Source organism: Accipiter gentilis, chromosome 6 (genome assembly GCF_929443795.1).
Source record: "Accipiter gentilis chromosome 6, bAccGen1.1, whole genome shotgun sequence".
Classification (NCBI taxonomy): Eukaryota; Metazoa; Chordata; class Aves; order Accipitriformes; family Accipitridae; genus Astur; species Astur gentilis.
In genome coordinates this window covers 9,655,387-9,679,678 of record NC_064885.1, presented here as the reverse complement: position 1 = coordinate 9,679,678, position 24,292 = coordinate 9,655,387, and the positions used below count along the sequence as shown (strand labels likewise).

Sequence of the window (24,292 nt, the reverse complement as noted above, 5' to 3'; positions counted from 1 at the left end):
GCAGGGAGTCCTCAGGGCCGTGCTGGGTGGGGAGAGCCATGGTCTGCATGGCAAGGTGGAGGCTCACAGCTCTGGCCAGGTGTCTGATGTTGGCCTGGTAATGGACCCTGGGGCTCTGGCCCAGCAGGGCTGCTGGCCGCTATCCCAACTGACCTGGGGGAGGCCCTTCCCAAGGGTGTAGGAGAAGCGGATGCATCTTCAGGTTGAGCTTTTAGGTAGTTTTGAACAAAAGGAAAAGTGGTTCATGAGGAGGATGTAAGGGGCGGGGGGTGTTCCTTTTGTGAGAGTAGCATGGAGGCAGGGGGTCTGTTCCATCTCTCCTCCCAGTCAGACTGGTCCCTGAGTTTTTTAAGGCCTTTAAGGCAAGATCTTGTGGCCACTGGTGTACATGTCCAGCTCTTACTTCAGGGGTTTCTGCTCTTGCTGGGGCCTCTAGTGTAAAGTCAAACTTGATCACTAAGTGATGGTCCTGGTCCATAACCTGGACCAGCCTGGTTGAAGTGATTTGCAGCATGTTTCCCTGTGTGTTCGGTAAGCCACACAGTGTATGGCACGGCCTGGACCTGCTGGGGCTCTTGTCAAGAAACAGCAAACCCAACCTGTATGTATAAATGTTGTTCCTGTACCTTCTGTTGTAGGCTGCTGCAGGTCTGTCGAACTCAATTTCTGGGCAGTTGTAACTGAGAGAGGATCCTCTAGGAAATGCAGAAGCCATTCAAATGCTGCTTAGCTGGCATTGGCTTGGAGAGGAGCAGTCTGGCCTCTCCAACCCCAGCCATTTGTTCTGACCCTGGGGATCTCGCTGTCTGGCGCCCAAGTGTTCATGCAGTTACGTCGCAAAATGGACATGAGGATCGCTGGGCTGAAAACTTACCTTCCCCTTGCACACATACTTTTTTTTTCTTCCCTTTTGCTGGGTTAAAATTAACTTTTATCAATTCACTGGTCTTGTTCAGGGCACAGGGATAGTCAGTTCAGGGGCAGAAGTGGCTGCGTGAAAGCTGTGATTTATTTCATCAAATGGCAGTGTTTGTTAACATGAAATGATGGGTTGTGTGAAGTGAGTATGAGAATATTGGAAAGCAGAGTTTGTCTGCGTGGACTGTTGGCTGTAGCTGATGACTCAGGCAACTGGGTCTTGCATTGCTGCAGCCTTTCTGTGCATCCTGTCTCCTTCAGCTGCTCACCTCTGAAACCTGGAGAACATTGAACTCTCAGCAGCAGTGTTGCATCTGTAAAGACAGAGGTGTTTGTAGCTATCGGATGGATGTTATGTGCCTTTCTGGGAGGTGCGTTTCTTTGGCCTGTGTGATTGCTGTAGAGAAGGGTCTTCTGGAGATATCCAAAGGCAGGTGTATCAGAGGATGCATCGTGATGCAAAGCTTAGCAGAAAAAAACAAAGCTTTAGAACAAAAGCTTTAGATGGTGTGACCGACGTTGAGTCAGCCCTTTTCCTCTGACACTGTTCCTACATGCCTAAAGCAGCAATAAAGTTGTTCACCTCCATATTGAAGTAATTTGTGAGATAAAACGAACAACACTTTGGGGGGTGAGAGCTCTTAAGGCAGTTTTAAACCTGGCTCACAGTGATTGGGTTGGTAGGTTTTCCTAGCAGTAAGCTCAACCTGTATAACAAGTTTTAAACTGGAAAGGTGAATTTGCAGTGGTCTTATTGAGACTGAACTTGAAACTGAAGCTTGCACATATGGCCACGTTCTGTTCCTCTGATGTTACTCCTGGAGCATAGATGCCTGCAGGAGACAGTAGTACAGCAGTTTCCCTGGAAAAGGAAAGAGTTGGAGAGATGTGTAATTTGTGAGTGGGGGAACAAAGGGCAAGGGATGCTTGACCCGGGAAGGGGGGTTGTCATCTCACCCTGAATTCACTTAATAACTCTAAACCTATACATCAGAAATATAAAAGCTGAAGAACTATGTGACAGTGGATCTGCAAAATCACCTTGTTTCAGGCAGTTCATGTATCTGAGCTGGACTTCTCACCTTTTGTGAGACCACACTGACTGCAGGACACTATGAATCATATTCTGCCGGTTCAAATGCACCGTGACTCTGGCAGCTGGTACTTTGAATGCTCAGTGTTACTTGTTGGCTGGCCTATTTTTCAAACTGCATTTCTTGAAGTGTGGAGCTAAAGAAGACTGCTGTCCCAAAGGTGCCTGTGTACAAGTTAAAATGCTTCAGGCTTTTAAAAAAGGAACACACTAATGTTTGGATGTCTTTCATTTATTGAACTGAGAAATGTGGTGGGTTTTGCTGTGGTTTGTTGGTTTGTTTTTTGGTGTTTTTTTTACTACAGTAGCAGTCAGGATCTTTTTCCTAAACTCTTGTTGATCCTTGCTTTCCCATATGTATAAGTTAAACCAACATATAACTTGAAGCTGCACTGTCTTCTCAGAATATGGCCTGCCTCATGCCTGTGATCTACAGTAGAAAGAAGTGAATAGAAACTATATGAAATCACTAGATTGTAAGCAGCTACTGTGAAGCTTTTCAAGAGGACCTTTAGTGTGTGGGAAGTGCTACAAGTTAAAGAAAAAAAAGAAAGGTGGTAAAGAAATTTTTGGGGTAGTCTAATCCAGCTTGTTGGATGCAGTTCTGAGGACCGAGGTCCTGAAAATCAGTCACACTATGACCTTGTACTTGCTGTAATGGCCAGCAGAAATGTCTGCAGTGGTAGGAAAATGGGCACAGTGCACACATCACAATCTTTTTGTACATATAGGCAGATTTGATAGCTTTCTCTTACCGACAAGGTGCTTACACCTGCGTAAAGTGTAGCTAACATTTCTAGAATCCAGTACCTACATGCATACCTGCGTACATACGTATGCTCTATGTAGCTTAGGTACAAATGACAGCTAGCGATATAGTCTTCAATGCTAAGACTAGTATGGGAAAATGACAAGTCATCAAAAATGGAGCTTGTGTTATACCTTTGAGTTGACCTAGTGCTAATGAATTGTGTTAAGCTTCTGGCACAGATGATCCCATTGGCACTGCAAAGCCTTGCAATTAGCCAAGCAGAATGTGTGTGGTGCTAACAGGTGGGGGAAGCTTGTGCTGTTTTGTTGACTAAGGATGTTGCTGTCAGTCTGATGTCTTCCACAAGCACTAAACACATTCTGTCAAATTCTGTTTGGAAAGAAAATGTCTGTGCGGTTGTTCTCGCTTCCTCCTTTCTTAATGCAATTTGATCTTACTACTGCAATTGTTTTCCAGGAGACCTTGACCTTCAGATTACTTCCTTGTGCCTTGTTTCAGTGGGTGCAGTGTTGCTTTTTCAATACGCACAAAGGGCTTATTTTTTTGGCTTGTGCTGATGGAGCGTAAATCAAGGATCAAGATGTGTTTAATTTAATAATTGTTGCATGACTCAGCTACATACCAGAACCCTCCTGAGCCTTAGGTGAGGAATGTCTTCCTGGTTTATTTTTAGCAGCATCAGTATGAGTATAGCTACAGTAACATCTAGTTCTGTAGTTGTGTGGTCTTATGCTGTCACTCTGATGCTGTTACAGCACAAACCCCTTGGTGGTATATTGTTAATTGTGGTGAGGTTCTTACTGCAGTGCCCCCATCCCCCCATTCTTATACATGGTGGGACTGCCAGAGGACTGCATGAGTCTATTAGCTAATGCTTCTACCCTAAAAACCTTGTTAGTCTGAGGATCAGGTGAAGAAGGAAAATGTGTGGCTGGTTGCATTGCGGCTACCCAGGCTTACTGCTGATGCAGGCTTCTGCAGGCAAGTGCATATTCCAAGTGGAAGCAGGCTGAAGCACAGCCTCTCTGGAAGCCTGGACTGGAACAACCATGCTTTTCCCTGAGAAATCCAGCTTGTTGACCAGTGGTACTGGAACCAGTTTGGAAAGGAAGACTTGTAAATGAAACATCCACTGCTACCATGCGTAAGGTGTTGTTCCCATCTCACTTGTATTGGCAGATACTTAGACCACTTCTAGTCTGTAACTTTTTCCTAGGGTTTACACAAATTATTTGATACCTGTCCTTTGTCCTTTTCCTTTGGGAAAGGCACTAGGAGTATACATTTCAACACAATTACTAAAAGCCTTTGCAATTATTTTTGTACTGTGGTCACACATCAGTTTGAATACATTCCTGCCTTCTTATTTACATTTAAAGCTATATTGATTGAGGATGTTGCAGTAGCTGGGAGCATAATGATGCTATATTTGTCCATCAAGTGAGTTTACTTTCTATGATTTGGCTAGAACTCTACAAAGCTGATGTAAGTGCAGAGCCGTCATGAAACTAATAAAAGTCATTTTACTTAGTGTGGAGATGAGAATGGACACTGAGACAGAGTTCCAAATGTCATCTTATGTCATATAGATTCATTAATATTTAAAAATGTGTTTTTATAAAGCAGTCTGTGACAAGGAACCCTTTAAGATCTATCTAATAGAGAGTGTATTTTAGGTAAGTTGCTAATTAATCTTGGTGCTTTGGCAGTCTCCCCAAAGGGATCAAACTTATATAGACATAATTTTACAGAACTGAAGCAATTCTGTGCCAGAGCTGCCATCAGCAGAAGAGTAAAATATGACCCCAAAGTCCTGCCAAAGAGGTCTTGGCTGGTTGACAGTTATCCTTCTGAATGGTTTATGTTCCATGTAAATATCTAAGTTAAAAAGTAATTAAACTTCAATACAGCAAGAACAGTAAAAGCACTGCAAAGCATCAGAAGCCAGCACCCCTCTGTGTGTATGTTTGGGAGTATTCCTCCTCATGCTGTGATGGATGAATGGATTGCTACATTAATGCACTGTGCCTTGCCTGCATTCTCACAGATAGTGTCCAGCAGGTGGTAGAGGAAGGACTTGTTATAGAATATTTTGCATAAGCTGTTACTAATAATGAAGCAAAATAAACCTCCCCAGATAAATACCGGTACCAGTTCACCTCTACCTCCTTTGCATCAGAAATGAGAACCAGGCTGCTGGTGCTAGCTAAGCAATATACCATGACTGAAACGTACCATTCCTTCAAAGCATCCTCCATCCCCTTGGCAGTAGTAGGACATGCTGTGCCTGTGTCCTCCACAGAGGTGTTACTAGGGGGAGGGCTCGTCCCAGGATCCAGCTGAGGTGAGCAGACCTTCAGAGGCTAGGTTATCCACAGGCAGCGATAGCCTCCTCTGTGATAGTGTTACAGTGGCTGTTGCCTGCAGACTTTATCCTTTTCGTTCTCCTCTGTTCAGTATGCACCCTCTCTTCAATGAAGAGAAATCATTTGCAGATGCAAAATGTGTGTCAAACTGACATGCTTTGGCTCCAGTCAGTGTCCTGCTCCTGTTCGTGTTTTTTTGGTGTGTGTGTAAGGAGATGGTCAAGGAGATCCTGTGTTTTGCAAGATAAAGCTCAGCTATGGGTGGGCTCTTGCACATATTTGAGCTATCAGATCACGACCCAGCAAAGCCCTATGACATGTACTAGCTCTTAGGTATGTAAACTGTCCCTCTGAAGTTGAAGGGGAAACGGTTGAAGGCTTAAGTGCTTTGCTGGGTCAGGGCCAGAGTGTTCTACATTTTTGTCCAGAGATTTTTAATTCTTAGACCTTTAGGATGGTTGTGGATGTGGATTATTGTGTCCCAGCCTTTCATTTTTGAGAGCATCTGTTGCATTGGGAGAGCTCAAAGAAACTATATTTCTTTGGTGAGTTGGAGGACATGGACAGCATATATAGTCTCTGGTGTTCTTTGGAAAGGTGTTTGATGCCATAGTAAAATGCAGCGCTCTCTGAAGAACTGCTTTATAAGCCATGTTTCTGTCTCCCTTTCCTCTCACTTGTGTGACATGGTTGAAAATTTAAAAAGATCTGTTTAAATTTTTCAGGTCCTCCTGACTGCATTTAAACTGAGAGCTTGAAATCCCATGGCATGAGTTTTTACTTATATTTACATTGAGAACTTTGTGTGCTCGTGGTGTATTCAGTTGAACAAGGGACCCCTGTCACTGAGTCTGCAGGGTCCCTTTAGAACATCATGCATGTTAATAGCATGAATTTTTTCTGGCATACTTGGTTTTTTGTTGTATTTCTTGGTGCCTGTTAAGGGCCCGTGTCTTTTGCGAAAAGTGTGTAGCAGATAGATGCCTGCATTGCCCACATACAAATCCATAATGATACCAGGCATTAATTGACTGGTACAGAGAAACTGCCCTGTTAGCAGTCCCAGTCTTTATATTCCACCATACTCAGTGCAGCACAGAGCATGAAAAACCTCCTACTTGCCTCTATATTCTGATTCTAGAGATACAGACTGTGTTTATTCTTCTCGCTACTGTTGAGCTGATTGTGTTGATGATCATGTAGCAAATTCTCAGTAATGGAGGAAACATTCTAGTCTGTTGCTGAGAAGAAATAAGGAAATTAAAAGGTCACATACACTTTAGTTGTTACTGTAGAGACAGCTGCTGGCAAGAGCTCCCCAAGGATGGGACTGATCAGTAGCATTACCAGACCTGCATATCGGATGGACTTGCTGAGTTAAATGTATACCATATTGCAGTGATTTTCCAAGACTGAGTAATTTCCTAGCCTACTAAATTAAACTTGCCATCTGACACTTGGGGGGGTTGATAGTTTTTAAAAAGAGAGTGAACCACCCAAGCGTGTTCTGCTCAGCCTGACAAACATAGCCCCTTTGACAATTTGATGAGTAGATATTTGTGAGGAGTAAATGGGAAAAGTTTGCTTGGAGGCAAGGTCATTGCCATGTATTCAATAACAGCATAACAAGAACAAGAGGGGAAGAAATGTCTGGTTGTGTTGAAATTGGTGACTCTCTCAGTCATATGGGCTCAACTTATATTCATGCTACAAAATAATTACAAAAACATTAGGATAGAATCCGGTTTTGTTGAAGTTCTAGGTAATGATTTTTGCTGTGTTTACAGTGGGCTATTGGATCTTGGTTTAGAAATAGTAGCAAGCGTGTTGGAAGAGTGTTTTGTTGGCAAGTGAAGAAAGATGAGGGCTTCTGCAGCGTAAAATGAAATGCCAACCTGGGCTATATTCACTGAAAAGGATGTTCTTAAGAGTTTGTGTACAAAGTGGTAGGTCCCTTTTTGTTGTTGTTTGGGGGTGCAGCAGGAATGGGGTTTGGCTGTTTCTGCTTTCTCTTGGCATGTATTAAAATGCCACTCTGCAAGAGTTGAAGCACAAGAAAGGAGTTTGGATTTCTCTGCAGGATTTCTCAGCAACCTCCTAGCAGAATAGGGTCTTAAGCCACGTGCAGTCTGTCATGTCATGGTGCTTCTCTCAGTGGATTCTGCAAAATGAAAAGGTCTGCTGCGAGCGTCTGAATTGATGAATCTACTAAGTTCAACCCAGTACCATTTCCAACTTTTTTTCTTATTATATTTGCTTAGCAATACTGTTTATTTCAATGTTCCAAGCTAACAAATTTTACTGATGTGTGAGTACTTTTTTTTTTATACTTCTTGAAAGCTAAACTTCAGTAGTTGACGTTTGAGTGAATTGGAATTCTAATTTCTTATTATCTGCTGATAAATGTTCTCAAAAGATGAAAACCTTTGTCCTTGCAACATCAAGACTGGTCTAGTGAATCAGGGACAGCAGCTAAAAGGCACGCAATGCCTAGGCAGCATGGGGTTTTTTTTGAATGCACACTGCTCTTAAATCTCCTAAATTATTAAATTTGACTTCAGCAAAGTCTCCTTAAATAGGCTGCATTATGCGGTAGCTGCCTTCTGAATAGCCTAAAGAAAATCCTGTTGCATGTCTCTCCTGAATTGAGGAAAACTGGCTTTGTTGTGCAGAGGAGACATCTGGCTTAGAAAGTGTTGGGAGGAGCAGGCAGGAGACAGAACTGGAGGGGACAGTTTTGTCCTTAACCAACATGTGCAAGTAACTTGAGGTGTCAGTGGAGCTTCTTGATGTTTCATAATACAATGTGTAAGCATGTAAAATAAAAATGGACAAAATGAAAACTTTGGGAAAAGGTTGGGTTTATTTTTCAAGAGGAGAACCAGGGTCAGAAGAAAGGATAGTGCCCTAGATGATTTTGCAAGAGGTTTCTTGATATTTGGTAATGTTTCTTTCAGCCTCAGCTACTGGGACATTCTGTGACAGTCTGATTTCGTAAAGAAAGAGTATTTCTTTCTTTGGTGTTTAGAGTGAGGAGCTTGTAAAAACGAAGTGGAAATGCTCCAAAATAAACAGGGTCATATTAAGAAACCAAATTGTCTTAGTCTTTTTTTTTTTATAAATTGTGACTTTGTTCTTAACTTGGGAGAGAAGTGTATTTGGGAGTGGAGAGGGAAATGGTCATGTTTCCTGGTTATTATTTTTTTAATGAGAGAAAGGAGCGACTTGGATGCATTGCCATCCGTTGCTGTTCTTTTCTCCTCTGGTCTCAGTATGCTCTGTGGTACCAATGTTCCCCACCCATGTTTCAGTCTTGTAATTGGGCATTATGGAAAGAGGAAGAAAACATCAGTGCTTATGGGTGCTAATCCATGTTCTGCTACCATTTATCTTCAGTTCTCATGGCTCACTTACTTATGGCATCTTTTTATTTTTCAAGAATTTAGGACAATAAATACTGACTTTTTTTTTTTTTTGAGGGAAACATTAAGACTGATTGGCCTTTCTGATATGGTAAGTGGCTACCCCTGGGAGAAATTAATTTCTGTGTTCACCAAAGCAGCAGACCAATATATGGGTTGTTTTGTATGGGTTGCTGTGTCCTGAGGGTCTGCCTGTCGGCTTCTGGTGAAAGAAGAGCACAAGGTAAATAATGTCTTCCCCAGCCCTGAATGCTCACTAGATGTATCTTTGTTGTATGCAAATGAAACATTCAAAGCTAGTATCTAATACCATCAGCCAGGCCTGGCCCAGGAGTCCAGTGTGTTATGTTCATTGTTCGTTGTTTTGACTGCCCAAATGTCCTGCAGACCCTTCATCTCAGGCAGAAAAGAAAGCCTGCCAGTGAAGCCCAGTATTTAATGTGCAGATACCCTCTGAAAAATTGCAGTGTCAAATCTCCCTGTGTGTACTGACTCATCTCTACTGCCTTTAAAATCTAGCAACATCTTATTTCTGTCACTGGTTCTTGTTAGATTGTGGTGACCGTAGGAGGGAGCTTTGATTTTTTTTTTTTTTTAAATTTTTTTTTAATCATTTTTTAATGATTTTTTTCCCCTCCTTTACCAGCTGCCAACAGAACAGTGCTGAAGGAAGCAGCTGTACGTGTGCCCATGTACAATGGGCACAAATGTCCTGTTGTAGTGAGAAGGCTCTCACAAATGGGCTCCTCTGGTTAGGCAAGTGCAAGATGAGGCTTTTGCTCTACCAAGAACATCTTCCAGAGCACTGTTTGCAGAGGAACCAAGTGTGGAAAAAATCCACTTCTCAGCAGCTGTGGAGAGAACGTGATTTGCAGAGTCTCTGGTTAAACAAATTAAGTAATGATGCTTCAGGGCATGAAGAAACCTGTGTGTAAGTGAATGCTGTATATATGCCCTGGTCTGCAGGCAGGCTGCTCCAGTGTCGTGACTGCTAGTCCTGGGTTTTCTGCTGGCTCAAGTATATTTAAAATACTGTACCAGTGTGACTTTGTCAGTGAAGGCAATGATTATTTTTACCTGTAGGGCTAAGGCTGACATAACTTGTGTAGGTGCAGCTGCATTATATAAAGGTGGTTTCTATGGGGTGTAGCTCATTCCACATTTTCAGCCAGACTGAGCGGTGGTGGTTTAAGTGCTTGTGTCTTGCAGTAGCTGTTTTCATGTTGTGGAGGAGGAGGATGTGCCAGCATAGCTAATGTGATAAAACTTTCTGTAGTATAGACAAGTACTCAGTAGCAGCAGAATGAAGTTAACAGCCCATCTGATCGATGCGACAGCTGCTGTTCAGAGCCTTGGGAACAGTAGTAGATTTGTATAGGTTTCTTAACTTCTCATTGCTTCTGCTTAAAGCAGGACATCTGAGCCATGGGTGAAGAGGTTTATGAAGAATAATAAAAATAAAGAGGAGAGGGGAGTCAGCAGGAGGGGTAGAAAGATGGTGATTTCTTCACAGTCAGTTTTGTCTCAATTGCTGTCTTCCAGGGAGCTTTGTTCTTTTTCAGTAAGCAAGGTAGTAAAACCTCAAATCCAAAAGCAGAGCTTCCAAAGCGGGGACCAAGATCTGAGTCTAGCACCACATCTTGAGTATTTGGTTTTCCCCTGCTTGCAGGCATTTTAGCAAGAGTTTTCCACCATCCCTGCGTCATTGGTGTTGAGCCTCTCTCATGGAGGTGAGAGACCCAATTTGCCTGCTACCTAGCAGGTGATGAGCAGGTGATTGCTCTTCCATTTTTGCCATTGCTGAGATAGTGACTGGGAAGTTGGCCCACACTGGGAATTACTGGGGTCATATGTTCCAGCAGCTTAAGAGGACACACAAACCCATATGTTCACAAACTACTGTTTAGCTTTTTTAGAAACTAGCTAGAGAGGGGGATGTTGGCTGTTTCAGAGGTTTGGAAATAAAAATTAACATAAAAACCCCACAAGCCCAACAGACTTCATTGATAATTTTTTGCACTCAACAAGGCTTAAACAGATAATTTACATGATGATGATCAAATGAGCAAAATGTGTCTCTTGTGTGACAATTATTTTCAATGTGCTAATATACAAGCTGTTGTGAGTTGTTCAGAGGTTCCCGGATGGAAAGCATCCTGCCGTATCTGTGGAAATCTGCTTTTTTACTAGGAAGGAAGAACAGGTACAATCTACTTTGCATAAAACTGGGTTGCAGTGCAGGTTGGCTTATTCTAAAACACTGAAAATTGCAAGAGCTTGATGACCTAGGGTGTTTGGTGGGAGTACATTGCGTAAGATTGCCTTTCTTGCCCAAGGTTGTAAAATGTGATGCAGGTGTCACTTAAATGCTTTACATGTTGTAATTAACTAGCCGTGCAAAATTTTTCTCATCCATTTGTTGCAGGAACTTAATTTAAGCTGTAAAATGTCATTTGTTTTGATCACTTTTTGGCAAGGAGAATTTTGTTCCTGGGCTTGTAAATCTATTTGCTGTTTTTTTGGCAAGTCCAGACTGAGGGAGGGCTAGGACGAAACTCTTCTGGCCTGGAGCATGGTATTCAGTATACAGGGAAGGTATGGGACCAGGGGGTAGTGGTTGATGGGTGGGGATTTCTGGTCAGCGTTTACTTCTGCTGCATTATTGTGCCTTGTCTGTTCCTGGAGGCAGGAGGGCAACTTTGCAGACTTGGGAACTGGCATCTGGCAGGACAACTTCTGTGCCGGCCAAGTTGTATCCTGCTCACGTGCTGCCTGCCTCAGACAACAATATTGGACCTTGTCGAGGCCGGCTGAGGGAACGTCTTGAAGGAGCCGATTGATTAGTCTGAAGACATTGGATTGTAGCAGCAAATATTGAATTTGGCTCCTGAGCCCGCTGATCATGCAGAAGAAATTTTCATGGTCTTTCCTGGGCCAGCGTGAGCTCTCTCTGACTGGGCTTGCAGGCACCAGGAGCCTGTCTGGTGACGGATAACATGGCATTCCTGCTGAGAGCCTGCCGCGCGGCCTAGGCACCGCGCTGTCGCAGTCCTGTCACGCAGGCCCCTTCTGCCCGTGTCCCTGTGTGCAGTGGGCCCTGCAGACTGGAGCTCTGCACAGCAGGCCTCCTCACGCTGGCTGCTGTGGTGTGGGGCACGGCAGGGCTTCGTGGGGCACGGCAGGGCTTCGTGGGGCACGGCAGGGCTTTGAGCTCCGCTTGAGCCTGGCAATGTCTCTGGGCTAGGCAGGACAGGGGAGGCAGCAGGGAGCAGGGTGCAGGGGAGGCACTCCCTGGATCCCTTAATCAGAGGGGACAACAGGGTAAATTTTGGGTGAAAGTAGATGTCTAATTCATGATGCTGCCTTGGAGCATTGGCAGCACATTTTTAAAGCAAGAAATAGTGTCCTGGCGTGGGCAGTTCTGCATAACCAAACATGCCAGCCGTGTTGTTGTAGCAGTCCTGCTTATCCCAGAAGGCACTAGCACTTTCTACTCTGAACCCTTTTAGGTAGCTGCTAAATGAGAATCTTGGCTCTACTGCTTGTGTGCGCCTTGTTTCAGCACTGGTGAGGAAGTTAAAAATTAATTTTTGTTCTCAAAAATAGTTTTCTTAAGCCACGGCCAGGGCTTTGCCTTACCCTCCCTTCCCCTTGAATGTGAAACTTATATGGAATGTATGTGTGTGTGCAAGCCATGTGTGAAATACTGTAGTTACAGCATGTGGATTGAGGAAAATTGATTTGGCAAATGTTTCTTAATGACCTCTGGTTTTCACTTTTTACATCTAAAGCCTTCAAATAAGTTTTGTATGTTTTAAGTAAATAATTGGCGTTTGGTGCTTGTTCAGTGAGGATACTTGTTAAGGATCTTGAAGGATAATTTTTTGTTTGTCCATAACTTTGGAAAGAATCCTTTTTTTCCCTCTTCTCACCTCCCCCAGAGAATTTGCAGCTTGGTCCTGTTGAGGTTAACAGGCTGTGTGAAACTCCAGAGTTTTAAGTAGTCACAAGCTTAAGTTCTCTGTTAAATATTGTCATGCCAGTTCTCAGCCAAGAAGCCTGTCTTGCCTGCAGTGTTGGAGTGCTCAGTCTTTTATAATTCTGATTATAATGTGTCAAGGAAGGTTAGGAAAGTTGCATATATATAGCATACATTGAAATGCCGTTGCATCTGAACAGCCTGCTGTGAATTTGCTGTATGGAACGGGGAGTGCCATTGTTGTGGGCCTTATTCTCCTTCCCCTCTCATAATTTGTCCTTTTGAGTAAGCTTCTAGGCTGTCCCTAACTTGGACTCTGCCTGCCAAACCGTTATCAAGCAGACTTGTAGCTTACAGGCTCAGAAATGCTCAAATGCATGAAACAAATGTGGTAGAGAAATGAAAAGCAAGCCCTGAAACTCAAGACTGCTCTGTTGGAGCCTTTCTCTCCATCCCACACCCAAAGTAAACGTAAAAATAGAGTAGTTTAACTGTGGGAGCAGAAATGGGGGTAGATGGGCACTTGCTTCATGCCTTTGCATGCTGTTTTGTTTTCTTTTTACAAAAGCTTTGATGATAATTGGAAGAGACTTTTGCTGTGGTGCTCTGGATATCTTGCCCTGTAGTAATAAATGACAGGCTATGCTCCTATAACTAACAGTCCTGTCAGCTGGAGCTTGCTGTGGGTTTGGGTTTTTGGGGAGTGGGGGTGTGTGTTGGTTTTTTGTTTGCTTTTTTACACGTGTAACAAATTGCAGATAGCTGAGGAATTTATTTCATAGCTTGACTATTTCTTAAAATTCAAATAATGCTTATTTAGAATTGCACATATTCTTGGCATATGTTCTCTTATCCTAGCTTTCCTGGTAGTATTTGTCACAAATGCAGTATGTGATTCATGTGATTGCAGTCTCAAAGGGCTTGGTAGGTAAGAATTTCTAGAAGTGCAATTATTTTTTGCCATATCCCTATGGTTGTAGAATAGTCTTAATGCTGAGGATTACATACTGAGAGCTGCTGTTTTATAATATGTGCTGGCACTGAATCAGATGTGCTGGTAGGTTATGCTGTAGCTTTGCTGCTGTAGCATGTATGCCAGAAGGGAGACATCAGTGCTCTGAAATACCAGTAGCCTGTGTGGTGTGATACCACCTGTATATTTTTGTCTCCTGGACTTCCAAGAGCAGTGAAATTATGATAGCACTAGAGCTCCTGATGCTTCTACAGTTCTAAAAATACACAAGTTGCACAAACTTGTAATTTTCCAGGTAATGTTTTCTTTTTTTATATATATATAATACATATATAAAGGGAAAAAGAAGTTCTTGCCACGCTGGTGACATTCTTCATGTTGATAAAACTGTGTCCACGATGCAAAAATGATAGGCATAAGATGGAGAAAATCCATCTTGATGTCTTTGGTGAGCATTTAAACTCCCCACAGCTTCTGTTATAATGTGCAGGGAGGTCTGATGTAACTCAAATGCTGTCCTGGGTCAGACCTAATGAGACATTTCTGTCCTGCCATATGCTTTAGGCAGGCCAGTTAAACTTACTGCCTCTCTCCTGTAAGCTGGAAATGCCATGAGGGAATTTGGAAGGGTTAATCAGCTGTAGCCTGCAAGCTGCTTTGAGATCATCTGACAAAATGGCTGTGTGAGAACTCAGACTTGGTGTTTGGTGTGTTTGCAGTGTGGGCACATCTTCAGTTTCTTGCTCCTCTGATGGTGGCAGTGGGTGACTGCTGATTTCAGTGTCTTTTCTCATGGGAGTGCGTCTGTGTGGTATCTTTTTTTCACTTGCTTGCAAAGCCACTTCCAGCCAGCGTCCTAAAACACTTGGGACTGAGAAAAACATTTCTTTTCTCGTTAGAAACAAGTGTCTTCCTATTAACAATGCGCTTTTGTTTGAAAACCAATGCTGAATTTAGGTCACGCCTTCATCTCTTCAACATTGCAAACAGAATCTATACATCATTGCAAAGGCTTGTTTGGTTTTGGCTTTTCTCTTTCACAACTGCAGTGATTGAAAGACATCTTGATCTGTTCCCCTCCATCCAGCTCACCTTGTGGTGAGTCACCTGGATGGTGACTGGGCAGAGCTGCTGTTCTGACCTACATGGCTACTATGCCTCTGCTAGATATTTGCTTTCAATAAGAAGACAGTGGCTGAATTGGTAGGGGTTAATCCATTGCTTGCCATTTTAAATAGTCAGGCTGCATGTCTTGTCTTTTACTGCAAAGGGTAAAGGTAGGTTGTATAATCCAGCAACCTGCCAGCTTGCATTCCTTTTTAGCATCTAAATAAGGTAGGTGAACACTTCTGGGAATTACCAGCACACCTCGGTTACTGCAGTGAGCATGTTTACTATTTCAGAAAGAAACCTTGACCGTTTATACTGAATGGCATTTTGCGTAATCATTGTAGATAAGAAACTAATAAACAAAGCTGGCAGAAAATCACAGGGTCAGCACTGCAGTTAGTTATAGTTTGTTCTCTTCTCCCACATGGACTGATAATGAGCGTTTCTGCCTCATTTAGTCATATGCTTGATAGATGCATGTGGGAGTGTATGTATGTATCCACTATCCTTGCTTGAATAGACTTCACTTGTATTTATTTTCGTACTATTTTATGGTCTTTCTTTTTGAAAACTGACATTAAGGAGAAAATGTTTCGATCAGGCAACTGGATGGCTCCTAGGGCACAGGATGGGTTGTAGCATTCTCCTCCACCCTTAATTAAAAAGCTCTAATGTGGCTGTCAACTGCTTGTAACTATTCTCACACATTCTCATTTCAGAGATTGTGCATATGGGGGGATGACAGCTTTCTCTTCTGAACTGGATTGGAGTTTGGTAGCTGGGACTTTTGGGTCTTCTGCTATTTTTGTCCATTTATGGACTGTTGATAATACTTGGCTCTCTCAAAGGGCTGTCATGAACACAGCAGGCTTGACTTGGCACTGAGAAAATGCAGAGAATCCTCTATGATATACTTGGAAACAGTATTGTTCTGGCAGCTTCCAAAATTGCCAAATGCTTGTAAGACATTTCAAAATACCAGTGATGCTGGGGAGGGCAGGAGGGAGAGGGACAGAACTGGGTAGTTGTTGAGCTCTGGGTCTATGCTGAATTTTGTGGCAGTACTTTCCAAACTTCGAATTGCTGCTGGTCTGTGATGTGATGGTAAAACATGCAGCTGGTCCCTGTATCATGTATAAAAGACAAATCGTGAACATGTTAAGAGTAAATGATGGACTGAGAAATCATGGGCGTTGATCATGTTCTGATGCAAAGGAGTTGAACTAGCTGGGGTGGCTTGGCTCCTCCTAAGGTGTTCTGTGTGTGGCCTTGTACTTCAAAAGTCTTGGTGAGGAGGTAGGAATTGGTTGTTTGCGTAAGGTCAGTGCCTCCTCTAGTGAGCAGGTCCCAACTGCTTCTGAGGAGGCTGTAAGAAAGTAAACAGCAATCAGACATGCAATGCGTGTATTGGGGAAGTTTGCTTTTTTCTATTGCTCAGCAAGGAGAGGACTTGCATCTTTGAGAGCAATCTTGTAAAAATGCTGCTTTGTGTGTTTTTTAAATGTGTGTGAATGAAAACATCTTGCATGCTTCCATTCATGTAATTTTCTTGCACATGTATTTTCTTGCATGCATGCGCAGACACGCTAGAACCGCTGTTTCACAGAAGAGAAAATAGGTAGATTTTGTGACTGTTTTTTATTTCTAAAGGATCTTTGCGGATTACTAGTATTGCCATAGGAGCACCACCAAATGGTAGTGTTGTGTGTTTTCAGAAGTGGCTATAGCAATGGGAAGAGCCTCATTCCAGGAGATGGCTTGAAAAATCCTCTGAGCAGCCTCATTTTTTTTGAGGCTGTTTTCATAAAAAACATCATGTGTCTGGGCTCCCAAATATCAAGCTGGTGTGAGATGTCAAGATGGGCAAGTAAGATGGCTTGTGGTATCTGGAAACTCTGACTAGCCCTCTAAAGCAGGTGCGAGAGGGAGATGAACATTCGCTTCCAAATGCATAGATGTTCACACCTCTAATATGTCTACTTTCAGCTGCATTGTGTCCATTTATTTGAGAAAATAAAACAAGGAAAATGAACTGCAAAGATTCAGCTGTTCCTTTGTGACCTCAAGGAAATGGTTCCTAGAGATCTGACTCACTTTGGATCTTTCCTTACTTTTGCAAAGTGCTCATACTCTTAGCCCTTCTTATGTTACGTGATAAAGCATATGTTACCTGGAGAAGCTCCTGGAGGTCATGACAGTGATTCCTCTTTAAGTGTTTAAAATCCTTTTTGCAAATCCTGCCAGGGACTATTCCATGGGGAGCTGTTTCACTCCCTTCCAGTGAAATTCCAGTATGATATTTCTCAGCCCTGACAGATGAATTTGTGGCTGAAAAGCCATTGCTGAAAACTGTTACTTTCCAGTAACAGTTTTCCAGTATGAAATTCCAGTATGATATTTCTCAGCCCTGACAGATGAATTTGTGGCTGAAAAGCCATTGCTGAAAACTGTTACTTTCCAAGGTGACGTGGCAGCATTCTGGTCCTGGTTGCTAGATAGTTTTCTCTGATACATTTACTTGTTAAGCAATCTTCTGATGTCATCCAGGATCCTTTTTCACATGCTGATAGATGCTGTGAGCGAGGTGTGATGGTTGCACCTCTTTCTGAAGAAGAAACTTGGTGCCACTCCAGTTTTGGTTTGAACTTGCTGAGATGGGACAGCCTCAGCAGGAGGAGTGAGAAGTGCTGTTTCTTACTGGGTTTACCCTTGGACTGGGATTGAAGAACTGGGTTTTAGTTTTGGTTCTGCCCCTGATTTTTCTGGCTGACTCCACTGACATCAGTTCCTCTCCCTGTGGTTTAACTTTCGCTATTTAACTATGCAGTTTGCTCTGGAAAAATAGGCTATATGAGAGCTACGTGTTAATAACTAGCTCTAGGAATTCCTAGCTCTAGGAATACAAGAGTCACTGACTCTGTGATGAATATCATAACCTTAAACTATAGGATAGCATGGTACTGGGCACTGAGGACCTTGTAGTTATTAGTGTCACGTTTGCTCTCTGACTGAAATGTTCTTAAGCCAAATTTTATTTCAACCTGCAAGTAAATCTTTCATTTTATTTTTATTCTTTCAAATGAGAAAAGTTGTTCATGCTTAGTACTAAATTATCATAGAGTTAAAAAACAATCAGGAAACATAGGATTGTGTTGAGCACAGCAATAGCAATATTTTAATTATGTGGAATTCAAAACATTTTCTCTTTGCTTGAATCTAATATACAGGCTGGAGGCGTGAAAGCTATGAGTGTGACAAAATTATTAAAGAGTGATAGCACCAGCCAGGATTCTCAGATAACTGGGTGTTCTCAGTTCCTAATTTATGACACACAGAAGGAAATGTTCAGTGGGTTTTTTTCCTTTCTTTTAAAATAATTTTCAAGCTTGGTGCTTACTGAGGACTAGGTCCCATTCAGGGTCTGTTCTGTCAGTCCAGCATTTGAGTCTCGGGTCTCCAGAACTCCCTGTTCCTTTGGATGGATTTGATTTCTTTCCAGTTCTTTCCTCGTTGACTTGCAGTTCTCCCACCCACTGCTGACTGGTATGATTCCCGAGCAGGCCCTTATCACTGTTGCCTCTGGTCCTCTGTTTGCCTCTTGAGTAAATGCGTAGTCCTGAGGTACTATCAAGATAGCTTAACAGGACCCTTCTCTGTGCTGTGCACCCACGTGCAGTATGAGTGCTTTTGTAATTGTCAAAGAGGAGACGGTGCCTTGAGGTTTATGACAATGCCTGAGCCTTTCAGAATGAATTATGGCCTTTCATCTACTGTGAGGGTCACGTTCTCTTTGTAATTGCACTGAAGTGACTTTCCACTACATTTGGTACATGCATGCAGACATGCCATAATTTGTTCTGTAAGACACAGCCTTCCCCATAATTACAAGGAATATGTAAGCTTGCCTGCCTCAAATATGGCATTAGGGTGCGCTCTCTCATTAAATCAACATAAATCTTTTGATGTAGTCTCGTAGATTCCCTCCTGTATTTTCTCCCTTGAGTCAAGAACAGAATTTCTGTTTGTGAGTGAAAGGTCACTCTATTTGGATAATTCTCTTTGTCAGCCATACTGGTGCAAACTGAAGGTAAGCTTATGTAGATGTGTGACATTACTCTGTTGTAACACAAATACGAGTGCTGGAATTATCTGATGGGGGACCTGTGTTCAGTGTCCTGTCCCTCCCAGAAGCCTCGAGTGTGTTGTATAGGAAACACAGACCTCCTCGAGCTCATGAGGTGTTCTGTTTGACTACCTACAACTTTGGATGGTCTTACTGCTCTCAGGAGATCTAGGGATTTCTTCTCTTCCCTCACTTTGAATTCTTCAGTAAATAGTTCCCTTAAAATGCTCCAGTAGAAGTGTGGGTACCATATGGCTAGTTTTTAGCCTCCTGCTACATGTTTTCCAGGTTGCTTCCTTTGGACCCAAGGGGTATCTGGAGGCCAGGTTGAGTTATCACCAGGCTGAATTTTTTCCTGAGGCCTCTTAGACTTTTGATCTCAATGGTGTCTTTGACAAGGAGTTTTACAAAGTCTGCTCTGTTGTTTGCAGCTGAACCCACCCTACAGAAATGTGCAATTTAAAAATGGCAACCCTTGCTTTCTTTGGACAAGATTAACTCTTGATGTAGTTCCCAATGATTTTTAATATTTATACCTGCATTCTGTTTTGGTCTGTGTGATGGCAGCTAGAGGCAACATTTTTTTCTTTATGTGCGGGTAGAATTTGCTCACTAACTCCCTGTTGCTACAAAAAATTTCCCTTTAAATCCTCTATACTATTTGCACTAATCCTCGTTAGTATATTTTGTGCATTTCTATCATTTGCTTTTGTCTATTGCTGCCTTTTTCTTGCACCTAAGAAAGCCTTAAAAAAGGAATCTGGAATAGAAAAGGACTTGTAGGAAGATTGCAGATTACTGTTGGTTTTCTAGTGGTTATTCCTTTTCATTGCTGCTTTAAGGTAGAGGCTTGATGAGCAAGTTTGACTCCAGGGCAAAGCTGAGTGCTGCTCTGAACAGCAGTTTCCATCTAGGGTTCCTTTGAAATGAAGCATTTGCTAACCTGCCAGCTTTTATTTTTGTTTATTTGTGCCTACTGCATTCATCAGGGCACGGTAAAGGGGACAGTCATGCAAAGGGCTGCCTGAAGACTTTTGGAGACTGAAAGTGATGTACTCAGAACAGCTATTAAAGCGTATTTTGGATATTAATGCCTAAATCTAGAAGTGGCATGATCCTTCCCCTCCCCTTTGACCTTCTCTTTTAAATATGAGTATTCAACAAAACCCACCACCCTGTCTCCTGAGAAATGACTGTTAGGATCTAGAGAATGTTTTCTAACAGAGCAACATACAGGTTGGTGAGGATATGCAGCATCTGTAACATGGCATTCTCTGGATGTTGTGCTTAGGTGTTTGCTTCAGCAGGATATTTGCATTGCTAACACCTTCCCTAGAGAGTGCGGAGTTTCACATCTCTTCCCTTTCTCTTTCAGGCCCAGGCGTGTTTGCTTCTCCAGAAGGTTCTGCTACTTCGTGAACTGAAGCTCTCCATGACAGAGGAGGAGTGGGAGGAATTGATCAGGGAAAGCATCAGCCAAGTGACAGAGGTAACAAGCTTCAACATGTTAAATGTACAGATAGCACTTAATGGGTGCTGCTTTGACTAGTGTGGTGCTCGTTCTCAGAGCTGGAGTCTGCAGCTGTGCTTAGCTTAACTGATCTTAGAGGGGTTTTGCCTGCTTGCACCAAGTCTTGGTAGTGTCCACCAGGATTACAGCATTCTTGTAACACCGCTGTTTAGATGTATTTTCATAGAGTACAAGAAATGTGCCTGGTACAGCTCAGCGGTGCCTGTGTATGAATCCAAGAGACAGATCTCAAGTTTTAGGGAATACACTCATACAGTTCAATTTAAGGTGCTTTTAAAACATGAGTTTTGAACTGAAAATTATCATGAACATTTACTTCATTTCAGAAAATGTTATGGAATTTCTGTACTTTAATGAACTTCAGGGCCAAAGAGATAGAGCTGAGGTGCACTAGACTTCTGAATCTTGGTGCTTTGCAGGCCTTCCGGACCAGACTCCCTTGCTAATACTGTTTATCAGGGAAGCCTTATAATACATTGGAAAACAATTTGTACAGAAAAAATAGTGACAGAAATTGCAGGGCCTCTGATTCAGTGGCAAGTGCGGATTGTACCTGAAGACAGTTTTTGGGTGCAGCTATTATGTAGGAGCTGATCTGTGGGACAGGAGACTGAAGAAGAAAATGACATTCAGTTATATTCTTGTGGATTGACGTGGGGGGAACCAAGCAGCCAAGTTAATGTTATGATGTGGTGACTAAACTTGATGACATGGGACATTCTAGTCTTTGGTGTTCCTATGTAACTGTAGTATTGACCTCTTCCTAAGTGTAGCTTTCATTCTTTACTTACCTCTTTAAATGCTGGTTAAATGGTAATTTAGTGCATTCTGTAATTTACCATATTGGAACAGAATTATCAGCTCTGTTTTCTCTTGTCAAGGAGGGACAAAATCTAAGAAAGTTTAAATCAAGGAGTTCAGAGGTGCTGTTTATAATTCTTGAGGAAGCAGGTAATCATGTGTTTCATTAAATACCTTTTATTTAATGGTTACATCAGGAATCCAATGGGTGGAGTTAGGTATGATTTTGTTTTCCAGCTACCTAAAACATGCCACTCCTTCCAACCTGGTCATCTCCATGTTTCTCTCTAGCAGCTGAATACCTGCAGGACTCGGTGATTCACTGGGAAACCACAAACATTTACAATGCCTTTATGTTGTTCTTGTCAGGGAAAGTTTAGCAACTTGCAACCCATCCAGTATTTTAATGAGCTTTGCTACCAAAGCTTCCTCAGTGCTTCTCATTTCTGTGGTCATCTGTGTTTAAAGAAAAATTCCTGGGAAATGTTGTCAGTTTGTTTGGGCTGTCCAAGGTATACCCTGTGGGCAGGAGGCCTCCCATGCTATTAACTGGCAGTGGCGTATAGGTGCTGGTTCTCTTTTTGGCCTGAAAAGCACTGACATAACATTTTTACAGAGTGCTCTGTTGGTGGATGTGTATGTATTGGGTTTTGTTTCCCTTCCTCCTGCTCCCCCTTAGCACTAACACAGTGCTGGTATGGCTCCTTGGAGCTGGGGCAACTGCACGTCTTTAAATGTTGCTGTAATTAGGAGTGATCAAGGATTTTATATTCCATATAGCAGTTTTGATTCATAGCCAAAGGCTGACACTTGTGCTGCAAAACTTTCCAAAGCTGCAAAAGTTTTTCTGTGTCTTTTTGGTGGTGCAGAAATGCTCACTTATCTGAGTAATAGCTGTAAAAACATGCAGTGGCTTTATAGTGTAGTAGAACAATACTCATATCATGACTGGTCTTTTTTGGAAATCGTAAAAAATCCTGTGTAGCAGAAGTCAGAGGCTGGAAACTGAGCAAATTTATTATTTGTAGAAAGTATGTATTTGTCAAAGAGAGCAATCCACCATTAAAATAACTTGCTGAAGAGTTCATTAGTTCTGAAACACCAGGTGGAGATTGTGTGCTTGACTGAAAGAGAAGCTGCAGGTTGGGTGGAAGTTACGGGCTTGATGTTGAAATTATGGGGTGGGTGGGCTGTGTCAGGCTTGGGCTAAACGATAGCCCTTTCTGTTGCTGATGTCCACACCTGCCTCTGCTTAGCTGGAGGGTAGGGAGGGCATTTGCAGAACTGTGAGTTTCTCCTGCAGCTCAGTCTTGTCCCTTTTCATTTGAGACTTGTTTTGGTGGGCCGTTCCAGGTCGGCCATGATTTTGGAGTTGGGTATGTAAGCAGGTAGATGTTGGCATGTGAGTACTTACCCGTGAGAACCTGGACTGAGAGCTGTAATTCATGATGCTGTGGAAAATGATGAAGTTTTATTGCCCTACCTCTAGTAGGTATCTGCTGTCATTGGCCATTACTGCCACCATCCCTCACAAATAGCTGTTTTAAGAGGAAAAAAAGATAATGCAGAATTTATACCTTTCTTTGACCCAGGGAGAAGTCTGAAATAACCTGAGAGGGCCAACTCTTTAACTGACTATACTGATGTGCACTTGTAATTCAAGCAGTGATATTGTTCACAAGGAAGCTGTCACCTGAAGACTTTGCTATGCTCTGTGTCCTTGGTCACATTTGCAGCTATGGGGCTGGTAGCTGTTGAACTGCAGGATTGCCATTGCAGGTGTCAGGCTGTGAGAGAGGGTAGGATGCTATCTCCTGGTGCCTGCTTTCTCATCCTGTCTTGCCTTAGTTGCGTACCTGCAGATCATTTGGTGAGGAGCAGGGAGCCTGGGATGGTTTCAGGCAGTGATGTGTGCTGGAACTGGCAAAGAAGCAATGTGAGAAAACTGCAGTCTTGGATATCATTGAATTATGCCTGTAAAACTAAGAGGCAGATGAGGGACAATCAATGGCCAGGAACTTTAAATGAAGAGACAGCTTCCTGAAATAGCAGCTCTGGCTGCTGCGAGGCAATGGCTCTTGTGCTTACATAAGCTGACTTGACCTTATTTGTTCCCAAAATGTTTACGCATGTTTATGAAACATAGATCACAGTCATGAAGGATTCATATTTGCCATCTCCTTACTTTCAGTGAGGGATGTCTTGATATCCTAGCGGGTACTTTGGAGTTGACTTGTTCTTGTGAGAGCCCTGCTTGCTGTTGGTGCTCTTGGCTTCTTCTGGTGGGTCACCTGGGCAGAAAGCCTTGTCCACAAGCCCTGGGACTGCAAAGGTGAGGAAGCAGAGGAATAGCTCTGGCACAATTTTGGCCTCCCAAGTCCTAAATAGTTACTTTACAGAAAGGAGAGCCTTGCTACAGTTGTTCAAGTTTATTCTAATGTTGGGAGTCCAGACGACTTGGTTGTGTTTACAGTATAAAGAAATAGAGTTGCTTCATGTTGTAAATGACAAAGCTCACCTGAGATGCTAGAGCATCTGACAGAGACTTCTTCCTCTTCGAAAGCTTTGTTCTTTTATCGGTAGGCCTCAAAGTGCTTTACAAGTGAGATTCAAACCAGTGAGGAGTTGATGTAATGAAGAAAGTATTTTGCAGAAACCCAGGAGCTAATGTATTTAGTTTATTAAAGTTGTTCACCCTGTTTTACAGGTGACACGCCTGGCTGGGAGCTGAGCCAATAATCAAATTTGGCTCTCCTGAGACATCCCAGAGACCCTTCTTGTGCATGGACAATCTGACTGTTTCTTAACTTAGCTTCAGAACAGCCCAGTGTGTTGGATAGCAACCTCTGTCCCCATGTTATCTAGGGAGGATGCTGGCTGCTGTGAGTTCAGGCTGCCTGGAGTCATGCAATGAGGCTAGCGGCAGACCAGAAAGGGCCAAGTTCCCCATTTCATGCAGGGCACTGTCGTGCAGTTTTGGTGAGGGATCTCTGTGGGGTTGCTGCTAGGGCTCACACACACTGTCTTTTTGACTCTGTCAAGCCCCTCTCAATTTGGTCTTTCAGCTCTCCCAGTTGTCATTGCAGGCACATTTTGGTGTTTGTTCCTGTTGTTAGATATATTTCTGGTTTCCTTCTGATATGTTACAAAATTGCTGTCTTGGCTTTAGAGTGATCTTGAAGCCCTGCCAATATTTTAGTAACT

At 42.8% G+C, this 24,292-nt stretch overlaps 1 protein-coding gene across 1 annotated transcript in view; it reads left to right on the top strand.

The window, feature by feature from the left end:
- The window catches only part of MYBBP1A (MYB binding protein 1a), a 63,423-nt gene that overhangs the window by 26,892 nt on the left and 12,239 nt on the right, over window positions 1–24,292 (top strand). Inside the window, exon 25 of the mRNA XM_049801969.1 lies at window positions 20,132–20,245. Within this exon, the coding sequence (XP_049657926.1) occupies window positions 20,132–20,245 (114 nt within the window). The remainder of the gene's footprint in view (window positions 1–20,131; window positions 20,246–24,292) is intronic.